Below are 22,132 nucleotides of genomic sequence, written 5' to 3'. Positions count from 1 at the left end.
AGGAAGGAAAGGACAGCTGCAGTGTCCCTCCTGTGCCACAGCTTAGGAGTCCAGTGTCCACAGGGTCCTGAGCCACAGCTTAGGAATGAGCTGTAAGGAGCATTGAAGCTTGGAATTGTACACAGACTGCGAGTTTTGACTTGGAATGGACTGGACTTGGCTTTCAATAGCTAAACAATGAGTGAGTATCAAAATGAGTCTGTTCTTAATGTTGAAAGTGGTCAATTAGTCTAGGATGTTTTCTAGGGGAGAGACTGAGCAATTTTGAAGGAAAATTGGTAAATGAAGCTATTTATTGTTTACCCATCAACAAGTTCAGTATACTTAATATTGAATAAATGAATGGATTCAGGATTGGTGAAAATGGATTCCTATCATTGTGCACTCCAAATCCTAGAGAGCTGCTAGTTTCTTGGGCTCCTGAGGTCCTGTGGTCTGCCATTCATTCACTCATTCATTCATTCATTCATTCAACTTATAATTGGCATCATACTTTGTGCCTACCATTGAGATAGGCCATGCATGTCTTGAATGAATGAGCAAGACCCCTGATATCCAGGAGCAGCTTGCTCTTAGAGGAGGGAGATTCCACTGAGCATTGAAAGATAGATAGCTCAAGCCTGGGTTGGGAGAGAAGAAGGGACATCAATTGAAGATTCTCTAATCTGTCTCTCAGATGTCAGCCTTCCTGACACCCTTCTGGTCCTTGTTTGCTCATTCATTTATTCATTCATTCACTCATTCAAGAAATATGTGAAGTTGGGGTGCCTGGGTGGCCCAGTCAGTTAAGCATCCCACTTTGGTTCAGGTCATAATCTTGTGGTTCGTGAATTTGAGCCCCACCTCAGGCTCTGTGGTGACAGCTCAGAGTCTGGAGCCTGCTTCCAATTCTGTGTCTCCCTCTATTTATGCCCCTCTCCCACTCGTGCCCTATCTCTGTCTTTCTCTTAAAAATAAATAAACATTTTAAAAACTTTTAAAAGGGGTGCCTGGGTGGCTCAGTCAGTTACGAATCCGACTTCGGCTCAGGGCATGATTTCACAATTCATGGGTTGGTTCGAGCCCCGTGTCAGTCTCTGTGTTGACTGCTAGCTCAGAACCTGGAGCCTGTCTTTGGATCTTGTGTCTCCCTCTCTCTCTGACCCTCTCCTGCTTGTGCTGTCTCTTTTTCTCTCAAAAACAAATTTAAAAAATTAAAAAAATTTCTTTTAAAGGAAAAGAAATATGTGAGCAGCATCTGCTTACTTTCAGAGTCATCTGTTCAGCACCTTTCTTAGAGTCAAATCCCTTAGAATGGCATGACACATCTATTTCTCACTGAGGAATTCAGAAAATCAAACAGGTAGTTTGGGTTAAATGTTCTGCAATCTGTATTTTCCTTTAAAAAAAATGTTTATTTATATTTGAGGGAGGGGCAGAGAGAGGCGGAGAGATGATCCAAAGTAGGCTCTGCTCTGACAACAGAGAGCCCAATGAGGGGCTCAAACTTGCAAACCATGAGATTATGACCTGAGCTGAAGTCAGATACTTGATTGACTGAGCCTCCCAGGCACCCCTGGAATCTGTATTTTCTAACTTTTCCAGTTGCCTCCTAATCTCTGTTGACTTCAGACCAGAACTGAACCTAGAAAACAGGACAGATTGAATTAGCTATAGTCAGAGCCCTGAGGGCCTAAGCCGCCCATCCCCCACCCCCACCTCCAGGAAATGAGGAGTGGCAGTCATGGCGTTCCTACCCTCCACCCCATCCGAACCTTGGAAATGGATAGAGTTGCAGTATCTGAACATACTTTTTCCAAAACATGATTCATTCTTATCTGAAATTCAAATTTACCTGGGCATCTTGTATTTTAATTTGTGAATCTGGCAGTCTTACCTGGGAAGGGCTCTCTCTGTCCCAAGAAAGACCATAAGACTAATTTCTCACATTTCAAGAGCCTCTTCCCCTACAAATCTTCTCACCTTGAAGTGAGCCATAGCAGGCTGGGCCCAGCTGGATCCTGCTCTTGACTCTCCTCAACTAGCCCCCAGGAGGGCACTGGGGACCAGAGGCCTGGGTTCTAGATCACAGTCTGCCTGCAACAGGTTCTGTGACTTTGCATAGGACAGGTTGCCTTTCTGGACCCGACTTTCCTGTTAGAAAACAAGAAAGTGGGGCCGCTGGGTGGCTCGGTTGGTTAAGCATCCAGCTTCAGCTCAGGTCATGATCTCATGGTTCGAGGGTTCGAGCCCCGCATTAGGCTCTGTGATGACAGCTAGCTCAGAGCCTGGAGCCTGCCTCAAATTTTGTGTCTCCCTCTCTCTCTGACCCTCCCCTGTCACACTGTCTCTGTCTCTCAAAAATGAATTGAAAAAAAAGAAAAAAAAAGAAAACAAGAAGGCTGGGGGTTCTATGGACCACTCACGTATCACACATGGATTTAGCTTCCTGGCACAACCAGGACAGGAGCATTTGGTCATTTGTCCTCTCCACACCCATCCAGGGCTGTGTGTGTGTGTGTGTGTGTGCGTGCACACTGAGGGGTGAATGAGAGTCACAGACTGCCCCAGATAATGCAGGAAATGGCTTGTTAAGTGCAAACAGCCATGTTTTTTCAGATTTGTAGTGTGGAACCACCTCCATTACAGGCAGAGACAGTGGGTGGGTGAGGAGCAGCGAGAGGTCCTGCCCCACTTCTGTCTCAATTTACCCTCTCCAAATGACTTCACCTTTATCCCTCCTCACTCCCTGGAGAAAACGAAAGTTCCTTTCTCTGTTCCTGGATTAAAAAGGAACAAAGACACACTGGTAGACTGTTGAGTTGAGCTTGAAAAGGCCCAGCCACAGGAGCCCAGTTCCCACTGGAGCTCCCCAAGGGTCAGGTCACCCCACTTGGGAGGCCGCTTCTGACAGCCCTGGCTATTCATCCATTCAGTCTGGTTCTGAAACATAAGGTAAAGACGAGGAGCAGATGTACACAGAGTCTGTGGGAAGCCAGAGAAATGAAAGCGGTAAGTGGCGAGAAAAATGCCTCCCTCAACATGCTGCTCTTTTCCCTTACCCTTGGATCATGGACATTTGGCAAGATAGAGAATTAATTGAGTGGGGTTGGACAAAGCTCATGCTAGGGCCGGAAATCCACGCTGCCCATTCTCAGAACTGCCTGGAAGACAGCGATGGCATCAGGAGGGTGGAGCTGGCTGTCGCTCTGCAATAGAACAGTATTGGCTCTTGGTTTTAGGAGAGTAGCAGGTGTGTGTCATGGACACTGTCATTGGACCACCCGGATTCCCTGGGGTCCTTCTGCCCACGCTCCATGTGTACCCCCAGCTGCCATGGCTGTGAATGCTTACAACTGTGCCTTTTGGAAAATCATCTTGGGCAGTGACAAGAGCTAGAGGGGCCTGGGAGTTCCACGTTCCTCCCTTCATAACCAAGGACAAATGTGGAAATACAGAGCTCAGCTCCCCAAGGTAGACGAAGTCCAAGGTGTAATATATGCTCCAGATCTCCCCTTAGGATCAGGCTGAGCCGGGGGCCCCACCAGAAATGCTCCCCTCTTTAGTTTCTTCCCCTTTCATATCCTGCTTCTCTCATTTTCTTACTGAGTTCTCCTTATTTAATTAATCATCTGATTCATTAAGGAACTTATTTTGTAAACTGACCACTTACACTTGAACTCCAGTCTCAGGGTCAGATTCTGATCTGATTACAAGGGGGTTGGAAAACAGTATTTGAACCCCAGGAAGACATTCTAGTTAACATGCCAGGTTCTCAGGAAGGAAGAGAACCTTGGGAGCATTAGCCTTGACCAGCCATGGACTAGAAGGAGAATTCTCATTCAGGGCAAGCGGAAGGTGCTAGAAGCAGGGCTCCTGCAGGTCTGCCTCACAACCTCTCATGTTTTTGTCTTCACTTCAAGGTCTTTGAAGTGATTTATAGAGGAGACTTATTTTACTGGTTAACAGCGTGTGTGTTAGGGCTGAACAGATCTGGGCTCCTGTCCTACCTCTGACCCTCGCTAGCAGCATGACCTGGGACAAGTTGCTCAACCTCTCTGAGCCTCAGTTTCCTCTTCTGTAAAATGGGATTGATACCGGTTTGTATCTAACAGTGTAGTTGAAGAGTCAAATGAGCTAGTGTGTGTGCCTGCCAGCCAGTGGTTCTCCTCCCTGAGTCTCAATGTTAACATAAAACGGAAGCCCACACCCTCTGTTTCACCAGGATGTCGTTCCCAGATGGGACATACCAACTGCTAAATAATGCAGCCAGTCCGTGATCTTTGCAAGTGTTGTTATAGCAACCATATTTTTTAAAGACCCTAAAAGCTGGCAAAGAACATGGAACTGGGACTAGGTGACAACACAAAGTGACGGGATGACATAAATAAACCTAGAAAGAAAGGAGAGGAAGGAGCTGGGAATACCAGATGCAGGCAGGAAAACGCACACTAAGTTAGAAAAGGGCAACCGTGTCTGAGTGGGGGCTGGGGGTCTGTGCCTGGTCTGGACAGAACAGAGGGTGTGAACTTGGAAAAAGTATCGCTACATGGTCCATAGCCCTTCCCATCAGGGCTGCCTGGGCCACTCTGCTGCTTGTTGGGCACCCTCTGGCAGGAGAGAAGGGACTGTCGTCCTCGAATATGCCAAGGGATTGGACCAAAGGATCTTGGCTTGAGCTTTGAAGTCCTGTGGTTTTCCTCCCTTTTGCTTCTGTCCTACCTGCCTGCATTCCCCCTGGGAGCTCTCTGGCGGGAGCCATGCCCTCCCTGTCATCTCTATGTAAGTTCAAAGTATCTCCTGGCATCAGAAAAGTACCAGAGATCCTCTACCCCCAGGCGTGGGAGGAAGTCAGAGAGACAGTCTCACTCATAGCTGAGTAGTTGGAGTAGCATTGTGGGAGCCATGGTGCCTTGGCAAATACCAGGTAGACACCTCATGAAGGACTTAAGAGAAACTCCCTTCTCTAGAAACCAGGAGAGCCCATGTGATAGAGCTGAAGGGGAAATGAAGGACCTACCATGACAGGAAGGAATGTGTGCTGTCTGTCCACCCTAGATTCATTTTCTGCTCTGCTCTGTGCTTGGAGACTGACTCTAGGGGTGGCATTTTTTTGGGCTCACCCGCCAGCTGGATTCTTGTTGGGCTTGACCAATAGGAGGCATCTGAGACTGGAGGGCAGCAGGTCAGAGAGGTTGGAGTATACTGTCCATCCCTCTGGAAATGGCTTTTCCACAGCCTGCAGCTCTCACCAGTCTCCTATGTTACCATTGCCTTCCCTTGCTCTCCAGACCTAAGGGCAGTAAATCTGTCCTCTGCTGCTGGCGTTTGGGAGCCCAGTCACCTCTCCTTTAGCTCCCTTAGTTCCTTTAGCTCCACCCACACTTCTATAAATAGCCCTTCATTAAAGTCTTTCCTATGAACCATCTGATTGGCCCCATGGAGAAAGAGTAAAGGCACCAAGTGTCCCAATTTGCATGGGATTGATTTTCCGAGGCAGCAGTGGTGCAGGTTAGAGGGGAAGAGGTGGAATAAACTTGAGCCATGTGAGGCAGGACCCAGGAATTGAACAAAGTAGTCACATGGTTCTAAATTATAGGTCATTGTTTCTGGTATGTGCCAGTGCTAAAACAGAGGAGACATTCTCTGGTGGGGGAAAGAAAGAGGGGTCTTGAGCAATGGAGATGGGGGACTGAGTTCACTCTGGGAAGTCCTTCTGCATCTAATAAGGCTCAGGCCCAGTGGGGTGGGAAGCCCAGAGCTGGGCATAAGAGCTGAACCAGCCAACAGGCCAAGAATCCTGAGAGTCATTTCCACTAGAGAAACTGGAGTAGGTAGTAAGGATGATGGTGGGGAGGTTGAGAATTACTCTCATGATCTTAGAAGAGTCTGAGTAGGTATGAGACAGGCAGGAAAGGACACATAAAACAGAAGCCTACATTTTCTGTCTTACATGGTGATAAATGTATGGTGGCAGAATCATAGCCCATGATTATGTAGCTTTGGCTTTCTCTTTGGTGATGTTAGGGGGAAGGAAAGGATTATTATAAAAGTGGGCAACTGTCTCTGGTGCCAGGAAGGGAGATCACAGACTGTTGAGCAAGTGACTTACTGGTGTGTTATGCATGGTAGAGGAATTCTGTTGGTAACATATGATACTGACTAGACTTGGGTAGAGTCATCCATGGACCAGCCTCCCAGCTGCCTGGCCTTGTGGAGGGGGTTGCTCTTCAGTCCTTCATGAGGTATCTACCTGGCAGTAGCTGGGCATCATGGCTCCATCTCCACCTCTGCTCACTTTGCTGCTGGTGACCCAGGAATGCCTGGACACCTACTCCCCTTCCCCTCCATGTCCCAGATACCTCTCTCCTGGCATTCACACAGGGCTAAAGGGGGGCAGACCACACTCCCCATTCCTGATCTGTCCCCTTATCCCCTTTAGCACCTCCACAAATGAGTGTAAGAGGAGACTGGAGGTGTAAAGTTTTAGTAACAAAGAAAAGTCAAATGTGTAAAATCTCATTTTATGTCTCTATAACAGGTTAAATTAGTTCTTGAGTCTTGATTTGCACATTTTGGAGAAAATTTGATGTTTTGCCAATTCCCATGTACACATGCATCTGTATCTGAGGCTTTATATTCTATTTCATGGGCCTATTTGTCTATCACCTGAATACCTCACTGTTTTAATGACTGTGGCTTCATAATAAACATTGGTCTCTGGTAAAATAAGTCCCTTCTTCAAAAAGGTGACTTGGCTTGAATTATGGAGTATATTTGTCAAGTTTGCTATTGATTTTTGTTTCTGGATCTTGTAGCCAACTACCTTGTTGTGCACTTTTATTGTTCTATTCATTTTTTACTAGATTTTTTTTTTGGTTTTTCTATGTAGACAAGTATATTACCTGCAAATAAGGACAATGCCCTTTTATAATTCTCATGTATTTTTTTCTTGTCTTATGACGCTGACTTCTACTACATATTGGATGGAACGGTTGGAAGTAGACTTTAAAAAAAATTTTAGGGGTATATTTTTTATTACTACTATTTTTATTGGGTATTAGTCAAGTTATATCTTCCATTTCTTCTTTTACTTTGCATTTACATTTTTTTCAAGGCATTATTTTACAAGTTGTTACACTGAAAATTGAATGACATGTAATTTTATAGTTTTATTATTTAAAAACTCTTGTCCAAAATTATTCTAACATTTCACTTTAATTTTATTTACTTCTTATAATTATATTTTGTTTACTTAATAGGTTTTGAAAATAAGTTCTGCAATAATCAGTAGAAGCAGACATTTTTACTTAAAATTTTTTAAATTATTTATTTATTTATTATTTTTATTTTTTAATTTATAATAGTTTATTGTCAAATTGGTTTCCATATAACACCCAGTGCTTCTTCCCACAAGTGCCCCCCTCTATAACCATCACTCCCATCTCCCCTCCACCTCCCCTAAAATTTTTTTAATGTTTATTTATTTTTGAGAGAAATTGACAGAGTGTGAGCAGCCGAGAGGCAGAGAGAGAGGGAGACACAGAATTCGAAGCAGGTTCCAGATTCTGAGCTGTCAGCACAGAACCCAACATGGGGCTCAAACTCACAAACTGTGAGATCATGACCTGAGCCAAAGTCAGACACTTAACCGATCTTCTTACTTTAAAAGGGAGGACCAACTCCTTTCTCATTCCTATCTTGGGACTCCCACTTAGTTTTTTAGAAACTCCATTGTCTTCACAAAGGATTTGCCTCACCCAGGGTCTGCCCCTCTTTCCTTGGAGGTACTCTCAGGTGTTGGAGAGCTCCATCTATGAGAATGCCCTGGGGTTCCAGAAGGCAGCTCAATGCTTTTGACATTCCAGGTCCCACAGAACAGTCAAGGATGAGCTCTTCTTCCAAATCTTCCCATCTGCATATTTTGTAGGCACACCTCTTCATCCTTCACATTTTCCAGTGAGTGGCTGTTGAATCAGGTTGGAAAGGCATGTTCTCTCTTTTGGTTTCTCCCTCCCTCCTTCTGTCTTCTCTCTCTCTCTCTCTTTTTTTTTTTCCAAGGGGAAAGAACTTATTTTTGAATTACTCCTGGATAAAGTTAGGTGCCTTGTTTTCCTAACAGCTGTTCACCAGGGGAGCCCCAATAACAACTCACATTTCACTTTGCCTACTGATCCCACCCCTACATTAAGGACTTCCAGGTGGGGCAAGGGTGGGGAGATTTAGTCATCTTTAAATGGTGAAGTGAGATGACACAGAGGTTTAAGCATGCTTCCACATGTCAAGATTGTGTCACAGAACCTGGGAACCGTGATGGTGGCCCCTTCCACTTCTGGTCCACAATCTTTCTAGGTCACATGGAGAACTCCTCTTGGAGGCGCTTGAGGAAGACTGAGCCTGGGGAAGCATTCCATTGTTACTTCCCTACTTCTTGATCTGAGGACTTCCCATAACTTAGCTACTTCTATTGCATCCCCACCTCCACCACTTAGATTTAGCCCGTGAAGGAAAAAGCAAAGACAAATACCTTTGGTGTTCAATTAACATTTTTTCTCCCCCCGCCCCCCCCAACATCATAGGAACTGGAAAGAGTGGTCCTTGTTTTTTCTTTCTCTATGGAAAGGCCTTCCCCTGCATCAGAGTCTCCTTCCTGAGGGTCATGAAACTTCCTGGCTCAGGCTTAATGGTGGAAAGGGCATTCTCAACATTATGGAAAAACTCCTGTGATTTGATCTGGCCTGGTAGGGTTGGGAGTCACATTGACTACAGACTTGAAATCACAGAAAATAAAAATACTCTGATTTGATAATCCCCAAATATTATATCCATTATACATGACACAATGTTTTGGATTCATCTAGAAGAAATTCTGTTCCTATAGTTAGTCATTCTAAAAATCACAGATCATATCTTTTGACTGCTTATGATGTACTAGGCATTTTTCTAAGGTATATATTTAGACCACATATAATCCTATGATATAGGTATTATCATTATTCCCATTTGATACACGAGGAACTAAGGCCTGGCTAAGGGGTCAGGTATATTCCAAATGCACACGGTTAAGCAGGAATTACTGTCTGAACCTGATTCTGTATGCTCATGCATCCCGGACTCTTTCTTTCCATCCCGACCCCCTGGCCACTTTCGTCATCCTGCTCCTCAGCCTGCTGCCCGAGTCTGTTCTCCCTTTAAACACTCCCCATGCTTTGTGCAAATCAAACAATTCATCATTCCATGCGTATTCCATCTCATTTCCCCTCTTCTACATCTTTGGTCGTTCTGTCCCCTTGGCCTGGGATGCCTTCTCCCCACCATCATCCAGGGCTCTGCCTAACAACCCCACCACCCCAAACCTTCTCAGATCCCCATGGTTGGAAGGTAACTGTCTTCTGAATTCCTTCTACTTTTGTGTTTACAGTGTCTCCATTTCATATATTATCTCAAGAGTTGCCTTTCGACACAGGCTTGCATCTCCATCAGCTCTGTTCCTCCAGCCGGCACAGAGACTGGATGCGTGGGCAAGGGACCCTTTTGTACACACAGTGGACCATCCCTAAAGCCAAGTTCAGTCAAAAGATTGTGTTGTATCCAGAGCTGGGGTTAACATTAAACAACAACACTTAAAACAAGCTTCCAGGAATGACCTCTTTCATTTCAGCCTGTGACTCATCTGTGGAAATTCAGTAGAAGAGTCAGCAAAAGGATGCAAGGACCTTCTGCCTACAAGGCCTTCTGTTTCAAGGGCTGAGCTTCCTGCTGCTTGGAGGCAAACCTCCTTCCTGCCTATTTCCCTGTCTAGTGATTACTTTCATTCTAAGTTCCAATAAATCCCTTACCTCCCACTGGTTGGTTATATCTGGAGAAAGTGCCAACCACATTTTTTTTTTCTCACGTAAGTTTAATATCTTGGAAAACTGTCCTGTATTTAGAGCTCTTTGAACACAGGAGTAGGTTGGACAAGAAACCCCAGGGGGCAACGTGTGCCTGGTTGGTATACCTCAGGAGGGAGGCTGACCTGGTGACCAGAAGGCATTTGGTTCTTGGGAAGCATGAAGAGTGACCACTGCTTGGGGTCAGTTGGTAGTGACTTGGGTGAGGACCACACACTGTGTCTTGGGTGGCCCCAGACTTGCTTTATCTTTGAATATGAACAAACCCCCTTTCCCACTACCTACTGTCCTTTGGATCAGGGTCACCTCTCCTCACAGTGCTTTCCCATATGCTCTTGTATCACTTCCCAATAACTCCATGTACATTCAGGTCAATGTGTTTAGACCTCTCCCAGTGAGGGCATGTCTCTCCTGGGGGAAAGAAACACAGGAGCCATAGAGGAGCCTTGGCATAATTCTCTTTGGTTTCTCTGGAATTATGAAGTCTGGGTTCTGAAGTTATGTGGATGGGATGCACTTTTTGCTTGCCAGAGGGAGGGAAAGTATTTTTTGTGCAACTTAAGATTCTTCCAGTAGGTTGGAAACCAGTTTAAATGGCCCTCTAAGCATTCCTAGAGAAGGTTATCTCCTTTGGACTCCAGAATACAGTGACTGAGGGCAGTTCACTGGACCGGAGTTAGACCTTGGGGCAATGTTTTGGCTCCAACAAGTGTTAGCTATGCGTCCTTAAGTAAGTCATTTCTTCATCTGGGGTTCAGATCTCCTCACCTAAGTTGAATCATGTGCCCTTGAAAGGCCATTTCCTGCGCTGGTGCCCAATAGGTGTGTGTGTGTGTGTGTGTGTGTGTGTGTGTATCTTTCTGAGCCTAAGGGGGAGATGGTTAAATTGAGGACGTTTCAAGCCATCACTTCCCCCTAGAAACAGAACTCTTTTAAGTTTTCTAATCACCTTCCACATGTCACATTCTCCCTAAGTCTGGAATTGGTTTTTATGCCTGAGCGCTTGAAGCCATCTTTTGATTTCTTCAGTTTGAGAATCAACTTATCTGGATATTGGATGCTGAAAGAAAAATCTCTAACAGTTTCATCACAAAGGCATCTTTTCTCTTGTTCTGGACAAGGAAATGGATCTGTTTTGTCAAATGAGATTAAATTTTCAATATGTAATAGTATGTATAAATGCTTTCATATCTTAGCCCATTAAAAGAATCTTAAGCTTATCATTAGTTAGTCTTTTTTTTTTTTATTTGAGAGAGAGAGCACAAGCATGAGCATGAGCAGAGGAGAGGGGCAGAGGGAGAGAGAGAATCTTAAGCAGGCTCCGGGCTTGATCTCACGACCCTGAGCTCATAACCTGAGTCGACACCAAGAGTCGGATGCTTAACTAAGTGAGCCACCCAGGTGCCCCTCATTAATTAGTCTAGAGACGAAAAGGGTAAACACAAGTGCAATTAATTTTTTATTACCTTAACACCAGTTAGATGAATAGACAGTCTCCATGCAAACAGCAGTTTTCATTATACAAACAAGACGACTTTTACAGGAAGGGGCAACATGGGCACATAGTAGTTTCTGCATGCATGAATACACTCCTGGGCTGTGAGCTTGAGGGATGTAACCTGCATGAGGCTGGATGCTGGTTTGAGCTGCCACTGTTCTAAACATGCCTTCAACACGTTTCTTGTCTGTTTCAGGGTTGAACTCTTTAGGTGGCTATTACTTCATTTATATCTAAATATGCTAACATATACAAAAGATTAGAAGGGAAGCACTTGAACACTGTGGTTAAGATTCCATATGTTAGTTATTTAGTTGGATAACAACATAACACTCATTCCCTGGAAAATCACAAACACACACTGATATTTACAAAAGTTATTTCAGTTAAATTGCAACGAAAAGAGGATGATCCATTTCAGGGTAAAATGGAAAAAAGGGCTGAATCCTTTTGACACCCACAACTGGTGCACAGTCTGCTCTTAACGAATCTTCTAATTAGGAGAAGGGTCTGGATGGGGGTAATAAATAAAAGCATAGTTATTATCCTATTTGTAAAAATGCAGATAACCCCAAATACTTAGCTGCTTGGCTTTAAAACGCATTGTGTAAATTTTGTAAACTTAAAATTTGCAAACCATTTGGCTTAAGCTGATGTTAAAGTGAGTTTGCATTTTCTGAGGGTAGAGTGATTGGGCTGAAGGTGAGTCAGCTGGGTGGTGATGGAAGAAAACGCTGGTTGAAACTTCACTTTTGGGTAAGCAAACCAACACTTAATGAAAAAACTAACAGGCAGACATCTCGTAACCCTTTCTCTACAGAAAAGTCAGAGTTGTCCAAATGTGGATGGGTCAGTCCCAAACCAGGTACCATTTGTAGTCTCTGCTTCAAAATGAACAAGGAAGAATGGAGGACATACATACACAATCGTCACCAATGTATAGTAATGCAAACATTATGCAGTGCTGGGGCGTGCTCCTTAACAACATGCAGGGAAGACTGTCCACACATCTGAATAGGCTGAAGGCGGGGGCAGTCACTGGAGTTCTGAGGTTAAATCTTCCTCATTATAACCCAGGGCAGGGGTTCCTTTTTTACCCCAGCGTAGATGGGCTGCACTCTGAAGAGTTCAGGGGTCTCTGGTCCAAAAAACAGGAATGAAAAAGTGGGAGTGTTTCTTCACATTAAGTCACAGTGAATGGGGTTCCCTTATCCAAACTGTTCAATATCACATAGCCGTTCTTATCACTAGTATAGTTAAAAAGGACTTTGACGAACTGTAGCCTCAGTGGGCTCCCCCAATAGTCCTGTAAGGTAGACAGTACCAGTATTTTCATCATCCTTATTTCACTGAAGCAAAACCAAGAAGCAGAGAGAGTAAGCATTCAGGTCACGTGAATCTTAGAAGACGAACCCAGGCTTTTCTGTTCTGAGTAGGGATCACTTGGTTTATTCTCAGAAGAGGATTTGTCCTAGAAAAGTGATCCAGATCTTAGCAAAAGAGCAACATCAATTATGTTCATTGCCAGTGGCAAGCTCCACTCTTTTCCCTGTCCCCTGCCTCTCTGACGTTACAGCCTCTGAAGTCCTTTACACTAACGTATCAGGGACAGGATGTGCTCCTCATTTCAGGACTGCATGTCTTCAGTCAAAAGAATGATGAGCTTTCAAGCATCAGTAGAAAAGAGATTTTTTTGGTCCTCTCTTTTGAAAGCACACCATTGTTGATATCAATGGCCTGGTTATGAGAAAAATTTTTTTCTCTACAGCCAGAATCCTAGAGAATATTCTTAGGGAGGTAGTAGGAGCTGAGTGGGAAAGTTCAATGCAATGGCATGAACCCTCTTCCCAAGAGGCTGTAAACTCCACATTCTGATGAACTTATCCTTACACTTCCATCGTGTCTAAGTGGCTTATTCCATAGCCTTTTGACGGCCCTACAAACTGACCAGTTAGAGAATGAGGTCAGGTATGTGGAGAGTGAGCCTCAGTAACTATTTGAGGCTGCTGATTGGCCATTGCTTGGTGACTCCAATAGCTGCTGCCATTTTTTTGTTATTTAAGTTTTGCACACAGTAAGTAATCGGTAAATGCCAGCTCCCGTTGCCTTGTCCAGTCTCACTGGTGTGGCCGGCACACAGGAGGTGTTCAGTCAATGTCAGCCGCATGGAGTCTCACTGCCCATGATGGCTAAGAAGTACCCCCTCCTTGAGGGCAGTGAGGTGGGAACACAGTTGCCCTCTCCCCAGGCAGTCCGTGTGAACTTGGTTACTGGTGGACTGTGTGCTCTGAGTTCTGGCTTTGGGGTTTTTCACTGTGGAACACCAGCCGGTCACTTGAGCCTGATACAGTCCACCTCTTCCGTGGCCGGCATGCCGCTGGTTTTGAGCTCCAGGTCGGCACTGGACTTGCTCCCGTGGTGGGAGGGCTGCCAGTGGTGCAGCAGCATCTTTTTGAAGTACTTCATGGTGTTGTTCTTGACCGTCACGAAGCACACAGTGTTGATCATGCTGTTGCTCATGGCGATGCACTCGACCACGTAGAAGGCGGTGAGGTAGTGCTTCTCCTTAACGAACACGGTGGGGAAGAAGTCGCGCACGATGCTGAAGCCATAGAAGGGTGCCCAGCACAGCACGTAGGCCGTGAGGACGCACATGAGCACCAGCACCGTCTTCCTGCGGCAGCGCAGCCGCTTCCGGATCTGCTCCGTCTGGAAGCCCGGGACGGCCTTGAACCACAGCTCACGGGACACCCTGGCGTAGCACAGGGTCATGGTGAGCACGGGGCCCACGAACTCCACGCCGAAGATGAACAGGAAGTAGGACTTGTAGTAGAGCTGCTGGTCCACCGGCCAGATCTGGCCGCAGAAGATCTTCTCCTGGCTCTTGACGATGACGAGGACCGTCTCTGTGGTGAAGTACGCCGAGGGAATGGCGATGAGAATGGACACCACCCAGACCAAAGCGATGAGGCAGGCCGCCGTTTGATAATTCATCCGTGGTTTCAAGGGGTGGACGATGGCGAGATATCTGGTGAAGGAGGAAAGCCATCAGAAATAATGATGTGTGCTCTGCAACATTAGCCTCGAAGGAAGCCCAACCAGGCACCAAAGAGGACAGGGTGGCTCAGTGAGTCCCCATGTAATTATTCAGCATCAACAGATGTCATCTTATTTTAGGAACGTCATTTGGAGTAATGCACTGGTTTAGTGGAAACAGCACAGGCTTTGGGCACACAGGTGTAATCCTGGCTCCTCCCGCTTAGTGGCTTTTGGGTCTGGAGGGAACAAATCTCAGAATCACTTAGCCTCTCTGAGGTTTGTTCCCTCAAATACAACATGGGATAAAATGACAACCCACCTTGTGGGGCTGCTGTAAATATTAAACACGAGCATGTTTGTAAAATGCTTTTCATGTAGTCAGTGTTCAATAAATATATGTGACATTATTGTTATTATTATTAGTCCTATTGATGCCACCTTGGCTTTCAGTCCTGCCATTCTGCCCAAGAACTTAATACTTTAAAAACCCTTTATTCCAGGGGCGCCTGGGTGGCTCAGTGGGTTAAGCCTCCGACTTCGGCTCAGGTCAGATCTCACGTTCGTGGGTTCGAGCCCTGCATCAGGCTCTGTGCTGATAGCTAGCTCAGAGCCTGGAGCCTGCTTCCGGTTCTGTGTCCTTCTCTCTCTGCCCCTTCCCCTCTCATGCTCTGTCTCTCTCTGTATCAAAAATAAATAAAACATTAAAAAAAATTGTTAACCCTTTATTCCAAATATCTCATGGTTTCAAGGTGAAAAAAGGGCTCCGGAGCTCAGAGACAGGTGGGGGCCTTTTCAGGGCAGTGCACTAGGGCTTTCTCTCTCCTCTCTCCAGAGATCATCCCGCATTACAGAGCAGGAGCATAGGGATGTGCTTGGGGTGGAATCTAAGGAATCTACTAATGTGAGAAGCAAATGACTTGCCCAGCCTCACTCGATGCAGAGACCCGGATCCGGGGTCTGATACAGAGCTTTTACACCCAACTCCCTGGTTGTCTAAGCTCAGATGAGGTGTGTGAAGTTGCCTGGACACCATAAAGCGGCACACAGTGTTAGGCTTTATCCTACTCTTTCCAGTGAGTGACACTGCCTGGGAAAGAGGTTGGAGCCCTTCATGGGGTCAATACAGGCTGTGTTATTGAGCAAGGCTTTGCTATAGGCAGCTGGTGCTCATCCGGCCGAGGAGCTCTTGGGGCAGGTGTGGGAGGGAGCAGGGGTACTTATACACTAACTCTCGTAAGTCATTGTCAGGGCAGCCAGAAAAGGCCTTCAGACAAAGAGATGTGGGTGTTGGCAGGTGGGACAGGGGTGCAGACGTGCCAAGAACAAAGGGGGTGTGAGAAGAGCACATCGGTAGCATCTGCTACAACCTGGTAAATCTACAACAGGTTGCTGGTTCTGCTGTGGGCCCAACCTGTGAATGTGGAGACAAAGTAGAAGACACAGTCCTTGACCTCCAGGAGCTTTTCTTACACACACACACACACACACACACACACACACACACACACTCTAATCAAGTGACAGACCGGTCAAGACAAACTGAAGGAAGACATGGTCATTATGTTAGCCATGTAGTCTGGGAAGGTTTCATGGAGTTTGTGAGATTTTGACCACCTCCTTTCACCCCACTGATGAAGGCAGAATTCTCCTGCCCTACGGAGTATGAGGTGAGTGAACACATAACACCCAACAGTGGACAGACGAGCCCTATAGTGTTAACTAGTCACATGCCCTCACTGCCCAGGGAGAGGGACACTGCTCACCATGCGGGGCCACACGAGAGTGGCACTCAAGAACAGAATGAGCCAGCAGGGGCAGTGGGCAGCAGGCTTTCTAGTAACAAGAGGACGAAGTGACCCTCGGCTCCTTCACCAAGAGGTGATCGGCTTGTTTGAATAACGTTGCCCTCTGATAGGGAGGTGACACACATCAGGTTGAGGACTGGGGGTGCAGCTGGTCCAGCCAAGACAGGACTAGCAGGTCAAGAGCCTGTCCTGCTGGGTGGAGGGGTGTATCTGGCAAGAACAGAGGGCCTCATGTCGAAGGACCTTGGGGGCCCCGTGGGGCTCAAAGATGTCAAAGCAGCACGTGGAGTCGCAGGCTTTACAATATGACAGCCTAATAAATAGCACTCAGGTTCTAAACCAACTGAAAAGTAAGGCAAAATGATAAGAAAGATGGATGGCCAAGCTCTCACTTCCATTGTGATGATGCTGGTCCTGGAGAGCAGGGCTTTTCTCTGCGAGCATAGGGGCCACTTGGAAGTCAATGAAGTAAGCCTACACATCCTGACACAGGCCAGCGAGAGGGACACAGGCCTCCCTGTGCACTTTACTCCTTGGTAAAACACGCTTATTCTATGTAGAGCTATCAGAATGGCTGTCTACTGCCATTTCTGGAGCAAGGTTCATGTGCAGAACACCCAGGAGATGTTCTTTCTTTCTTTCTTTTTTTAATGTTTATTTCTTTTTAAGAGACAGAGTGTAAGTGGGAGAGGGGCAGAGAGAGAGGGAGACACAGAATCCAAAGCAGGCTCCAGGCTCCAAGCTGTCAGCACAGAGCCTGACGTGGGGCTCGAACTCACTGACTGAGAGATCATGACCTGAGCCAAAGTCGGACGCTTAACCAACTGAGCCACCCAGGCACCCTGGGAAGATGTTATTTCAATTCACAGAGAACCTAGGAGAGTGCTGATCTCAGGAAGCACACATCCCAAGCAGACAGATGGTAACAAAGACCTTGTAGATGCCCCTCTTGCCAACGAACAAGCCATGGGAAAAGATCAGTTTTAACAAAATACTATAGCTTCCAACATGCTTTATGGAGGTTTGCCCTCTCAGAAGCTGACAAAAAGCTGGAGACATCGTCAGTCAAGTTATTATTATTTCTATTTCACAGATGAAGAAACAAAGTCCCAGGAACATAACGGATTTATCCAGGTGCACAGCTTGGAACCCAGATGTACTGAGTCACTCATAGGCCAGTGTTCCTTCCTTCCTTTTTTTTAAAATTCTTTCTTTTTTAATGTTTATTTATTTTTGAGAGAGACAGACAAGCAGAGTGCAAATGGCGGAGAGGAGAGAGGGGACACAGAATCTGAAGCAGGCTCCAGCTGTCAGCACAGAGCCCAATGCAGGGCTCGAATTCACAGACCGCGAGATCATGACCTGAGCTGAAATCAAAGCTTAATGGACTGTGCCACCCAGGCGTCCTTCTTTTCTGATTTATTTGATGACAACTCTGAATTTTGGAACCTCTTCTGTAATGAGGAAGATGTTACTGAATTTGAAAATATTAGAATTTAAGAGTTGACGACAGAATAAGCAGGAATGTAGAAATTCTCTCTGGCATTGGTTATTGAGATACTTTTCATGCTGAAACTATATTGGAGGAGGGTGGAGGGGGATTGAGAGGGAAGGAGAGAGAGAGAGAGTGAGAGAGATAAAGAGAGAGACATGAAGTCCTGAGTTAGTTCTTCTTCCAGAGTCTTCTTGGTACCTGAACAGCAAGCCCTCACTTTGGCAACTCAGGCCCTGCTGCCCGCAATCCAGTGGACAGTGGGAAAGAAAGAAACTGGATGACTTTCTTGTATCACACACGAAAGTAAATTTGAATGGATTAAAGATCTAAATGTGAGACCTGAAACTATAAAAATCCTAGAAGAGAGGACAGGCAGTAATTTCTCTGACATCTGCTGTAGCAACTTTTTTTCTAGATATGTCTCCTGAGGCAAAGGAAACAAGCAAAAAATAAACGTGGGACTATATCACAATAAAAAGCTTCTGCACACTAAAGGAAACAATCAACCAAACGAAAAGGCAGGGTGCCTGTGTGGCTCAGTCAGTTGAGTGGTTGGTTGAGTGTCTGATTCTTGACTTCGGCCCAGGTCATGATCCCAGGGTCATAGGACGAGGCCCCAAGTCAGGCTCCTCACTGAGCGTGGAGCCTGCTTAAGATTCTCTGTCTCTGTCCCTCTGCCCCTCTCCCCTGCTCACACTCTGTCTCTCAAAACAACAACAACAACAAAACTAAAAGGCAGCCTACACAATGGGAAAAGATATTTACAAATGACATATCCAGTAAAGGGTTAGTATCCAAAACATAAAAAACGGGTACAACTCAACACTCCCAAAGCAAATAATGCAGATTAAAAAATGGGCAGAAGACATGAGCAGATATTTCTCCAAAGAAGACATCCAGATGGTCAACAGACACATGAAAAGAGGTTCAACATCACTCATCATCAGGAAAATGCAAATCTAAACCACAATGAGGTAGCATCTCACACCTGTCAGAATGGCTAAAATAAAAACAACAAGAAACAACAGGAACTGGCGAGGCTGTGGAGGAAATAAAGGAACCCTCTTGCACTGTTGGTGGGAATGCAAACTGGTGCAGCCACTGTGGAAAACAGTGTGGAGGCCCCTCGAAAAGTTAGAAATAGAACTACCTTGTGAGCCAGCAATCACAATTCTGGGTATTTACCCAAAGTATACAAAAATATTAATTCAAAGGGATACATGCACCCCTATGTTTATTGCAGCATTATTTACAATAACCAAATTGTGGAAACAGCCCAAGTGTCCACTTATTGATCAATGGATAAAGAAGCTGTATATATATAAATGCAATATTACTTAACTATCAAAAAGAATCCAATCTTGGGTGCCTGGGTGGCTTAATGGATTAAGTGTCAGACTCTTGATTTCTGCTCAGGTCATGATCTCATAGTTCGTAGGACTGAGCCCCGCATTGGGCTCTGCACTGACAGCACAGAGCCTGCATGGGAGTCTCTCTCTCTACCTTGCTCTTGATCCCTCCCTCCCTCTCTCTCTCTTTCTCTCAAAATAAATAAACATTTAAAAAAAGAATGAAATCATGCCATTGCAAATGGATGGAACTAGAGAGTATAATGCTAAGCAAAAGTGAGGAGGACAAATACTATATAATTTCACTCATATGTGGAATTTAAGAAACAAAACAAATGAATGAAGGGCGAAAAAAGAGAGACAAACAAAGAAATACACTCTTAACCATGGAGAACAAACTGGGGGGGATGGGTGAAATAGGCGATGGGATTAAGGGGTGCACTGGCCATGATGAGCACAGGTGCTGTGTGGAAGTGTTGAGTCACTATATTGTACACCTGCAACTAATATTATGCTGTATGTTAACTAGGTGGAATTCAAATAAAAATGTAAAACAAAACAAGAACGGTGGTAATATTTCCTGCTTGGTTGATTGGTGGAAAGGCAGAGCTGCGGATGGAACTGAGAAGCTGATGGCAGAGCTGGTGAAAAAGGAATCACTTTGTACTGTAACTGGATGGTTGCTTCCTAAGAAACTCCTATGTCACCAAACCCCCCAGTGTTATAATGACAAAGGTTCCAACGGGTCAGAGGGGAGGAGGACAGTGATAACTCTCACCTGAGTGAGCCTCAGAATCACTCCGGGAAGTGGATGAAAATGCCGATTCCTGTGATCTTGCCCAAGGATTTTCATTTAGTAGGGCTGGTGTGGGGCCTAGGAATTTGACTTTGTATCATTTGTCTCCGGGGATTTTGTGCCTTCGGTCAACAGTTAGATTTTATAAACACTGGTTTTAGGGTTGGAGAACCTCAGAGCTGTGATAACAAAATTGTTTATCCTGCAGAACTTATGTTATAAAAAGAAGACGGCTCTTAGACCTCTACGCGTATTTCATCATGAAAATAATGAACTGCCTGATTAAAAAGCACAACAAATCTAAATAGCATTGAGAGCAAGGAAAACACCAAAGAGTTCAAAGGAGACAGAAGGGAAAAAAAGGTGTTTAAAGAACACATCATCAAAATGAATTTAGGGGGGCCTAGGTGGCTCAGTCAGTTAAGTGTCCGACTTCGGCTCAGGTCACGATCTCGCAGTTTGTGGGTTCAAGCCCTGTGTCGGTCTCTGTGCTGACAGCTTAGAGCCTGGAGGCTGCTTCAGGTTCTGTGCCTTCCTCTCTCTCTGCCCATTTCCTGCTCGCACGCTGTCTGCCTCTCTCTCTCTCTCTCAAAAAAAAAGAATAAACATTAAAAAAATTGTAATAAAATTTTAAAAATGTAAAAAATGAGTTTCAGCACATCATGGACCAAGAGGATATTTTACTAACTGCCCTCCTCAAACAGAGCCACCGGTGGCCTGATGCTGGCCTATTGCTCTACAGCTGTTTATGTAAATAAAACACGTGTAAGATTTGTCACTAGCTACTACTAGAAATTTTATAGATTTAATAAATTTATAACAGAGCAGGACTTCCAGAACATCTCATGCAAATGTATGCAAATGAGCCCATGGATGTACGCAAGGAAACAAAGACAAGGATGTCCTTCCCTCTTTCCTACAAATAGGGAGTTATCTTATTTTAAAATCAGTTCTACAACAAAGGCTCCAGAAACACGGGTATGTTACTGTATGATTCTGTTTTTATGAAGTTAAAGAACAGGCAAAATTAAACTATGATGAGTGAGATCAGATCTGTGGCTGTGTGGGGTGTGTAGACTGGCTGGTAAGAGGCACAAGGGAGTTTTCTAGGTGATGGAAATGTTCTACATCTTGACTTGGGTACTGCTTACAGGAAATACTTGGTACGTGTGATCTTGACCGGAGGCTGCCCCGGTGAAGTCTCATGTGGCTTCTAAGTAGTAAGCTGCCTAAACTTTCTGCTTTTGCATTTGTATTTGAGGCTACTCGTGGTCACGTGACAGGTTTATTCCCCACTCTGTGGCCCAGAGCTGGCATGGCCCAGAGCTGGGGGGCTCAGGAGCCTCACTCTTGCCCACCTTAGGTGGGAACGTGAATCCCAAGTGGAGAAACCAGGTCTCCACTTGCCTTGAATAGATGAACCGGCATTCAAACCCACAGTGGCACCAACCTGTCAGGGCTGAAGTGAGGAAAGGGGCAGCCTGGCCCAGCCCCTGTCTTGACCCCGGCTCACCATCCTCACCTGTCAATAGCGATGGCCAGCAGGGCATTGGTGGAGACGTAGAGTGAGACTGTCCGCAGGTAGTTGACAGAGGCACAGAGCACGTGGCCGTGCTCCCAGGAGAGCTGGCGTACCACGTAGTAGTCCATCTCGAAGGGGCAGCAGATGATGGCCACCAGGAAGTCCGAGATGGCCAGGTTAGCGATGAGCAGGTTGGTCAAGTTGCGGAGCTTCTTGTAGCGGGCGAGCGCAGCAATAAACACAAAGTTGCCGACACCGCAAACCAGCATGATGCCCGCCAGTGCCACACCGATGACGATCTTGGCGGCGAAGAAGGTCCGAGTCTTGGTCATGTCCTCTTCCTCATCCAGAGGGAGGTCATAATCCCCGTAACTGAAGTTGAACGGGAGGGAGGAGGTATGGTCTTGAGCTGGACTGACGTTGGGTGCAAAAGTAGTGTTCCCAGGCTGAGCTGCCATGGTGGAGACTACAGGTGGAGCGGTGGGTGGGTCTGAGAACTCTGAGCTGGGGATCCAGACCTCCTGCTGTCTCGAGTTGCCAAGACTAGCACCTTGCCCACATCCTTGAGGAGAGTCACCACGCCATCCTGGACCCTGGAAGGAGATACAATCCGTGGGCAACATGCAGGAAAACACCTGGTAATATTCTCCCAAGTACAGGCCAACCAGACCCAGTGACTACCCTCAGACAGAGCTATCCGCGCTTTGGGGGAGAGGGGAATGAGATCTGGAAATTGGGAGATCCTCCATTGGCTGT

General features: G+C 45.8%; 1 protein-coding gene across 1 annotated transcript; it reads right to left on the bottom strand.

Annotated features, from left to right (window-relative positions):
* Positions 1–13,701: 13,701 nt before the first annotated feature.
* On the bottom strand, positions 13,702–21,834 carry PROKR2 (prokineticin receptor 2). Its single transcript, XM_029919026.1, has 2 exons — positions 21,377–21,834; positions 13,702–14,398 (listed from the first exon to the last, which is right to left on the bottom strand). The coding sequence occupies exons 1-2, from the start codon at positions 21,832–21,834 to the stop codon at positions 13,702–13,704; spliced, it is 1,155 nt and encodes a 384-aa protein (XP_029774886.1).
* Positions 21,835–22,132: the final 298 nt, after the last annotated feature.

The sequence above is a fragment of the Suricata suricatta genome, chromosome 12, assembly GCF_006229205.1.
Source record: "Suricata suricatta isolate VVHF042 chromosome 12, meerkat_22Aug2017_6uvM2_HiC, whole genome shotgun sequence".
Classification (NCBI taxonomy): domain Eukaryota; kingdom Metazoa; phylum Chordata; class Mammalia; order Carnivora; family Herpestidae; genus Suricata; species Suricata suricatta.
Note: the sequence above shows the minus strand (reverse complement) of the source record. Positions and strands in the feature narration are given on the sequence as shown.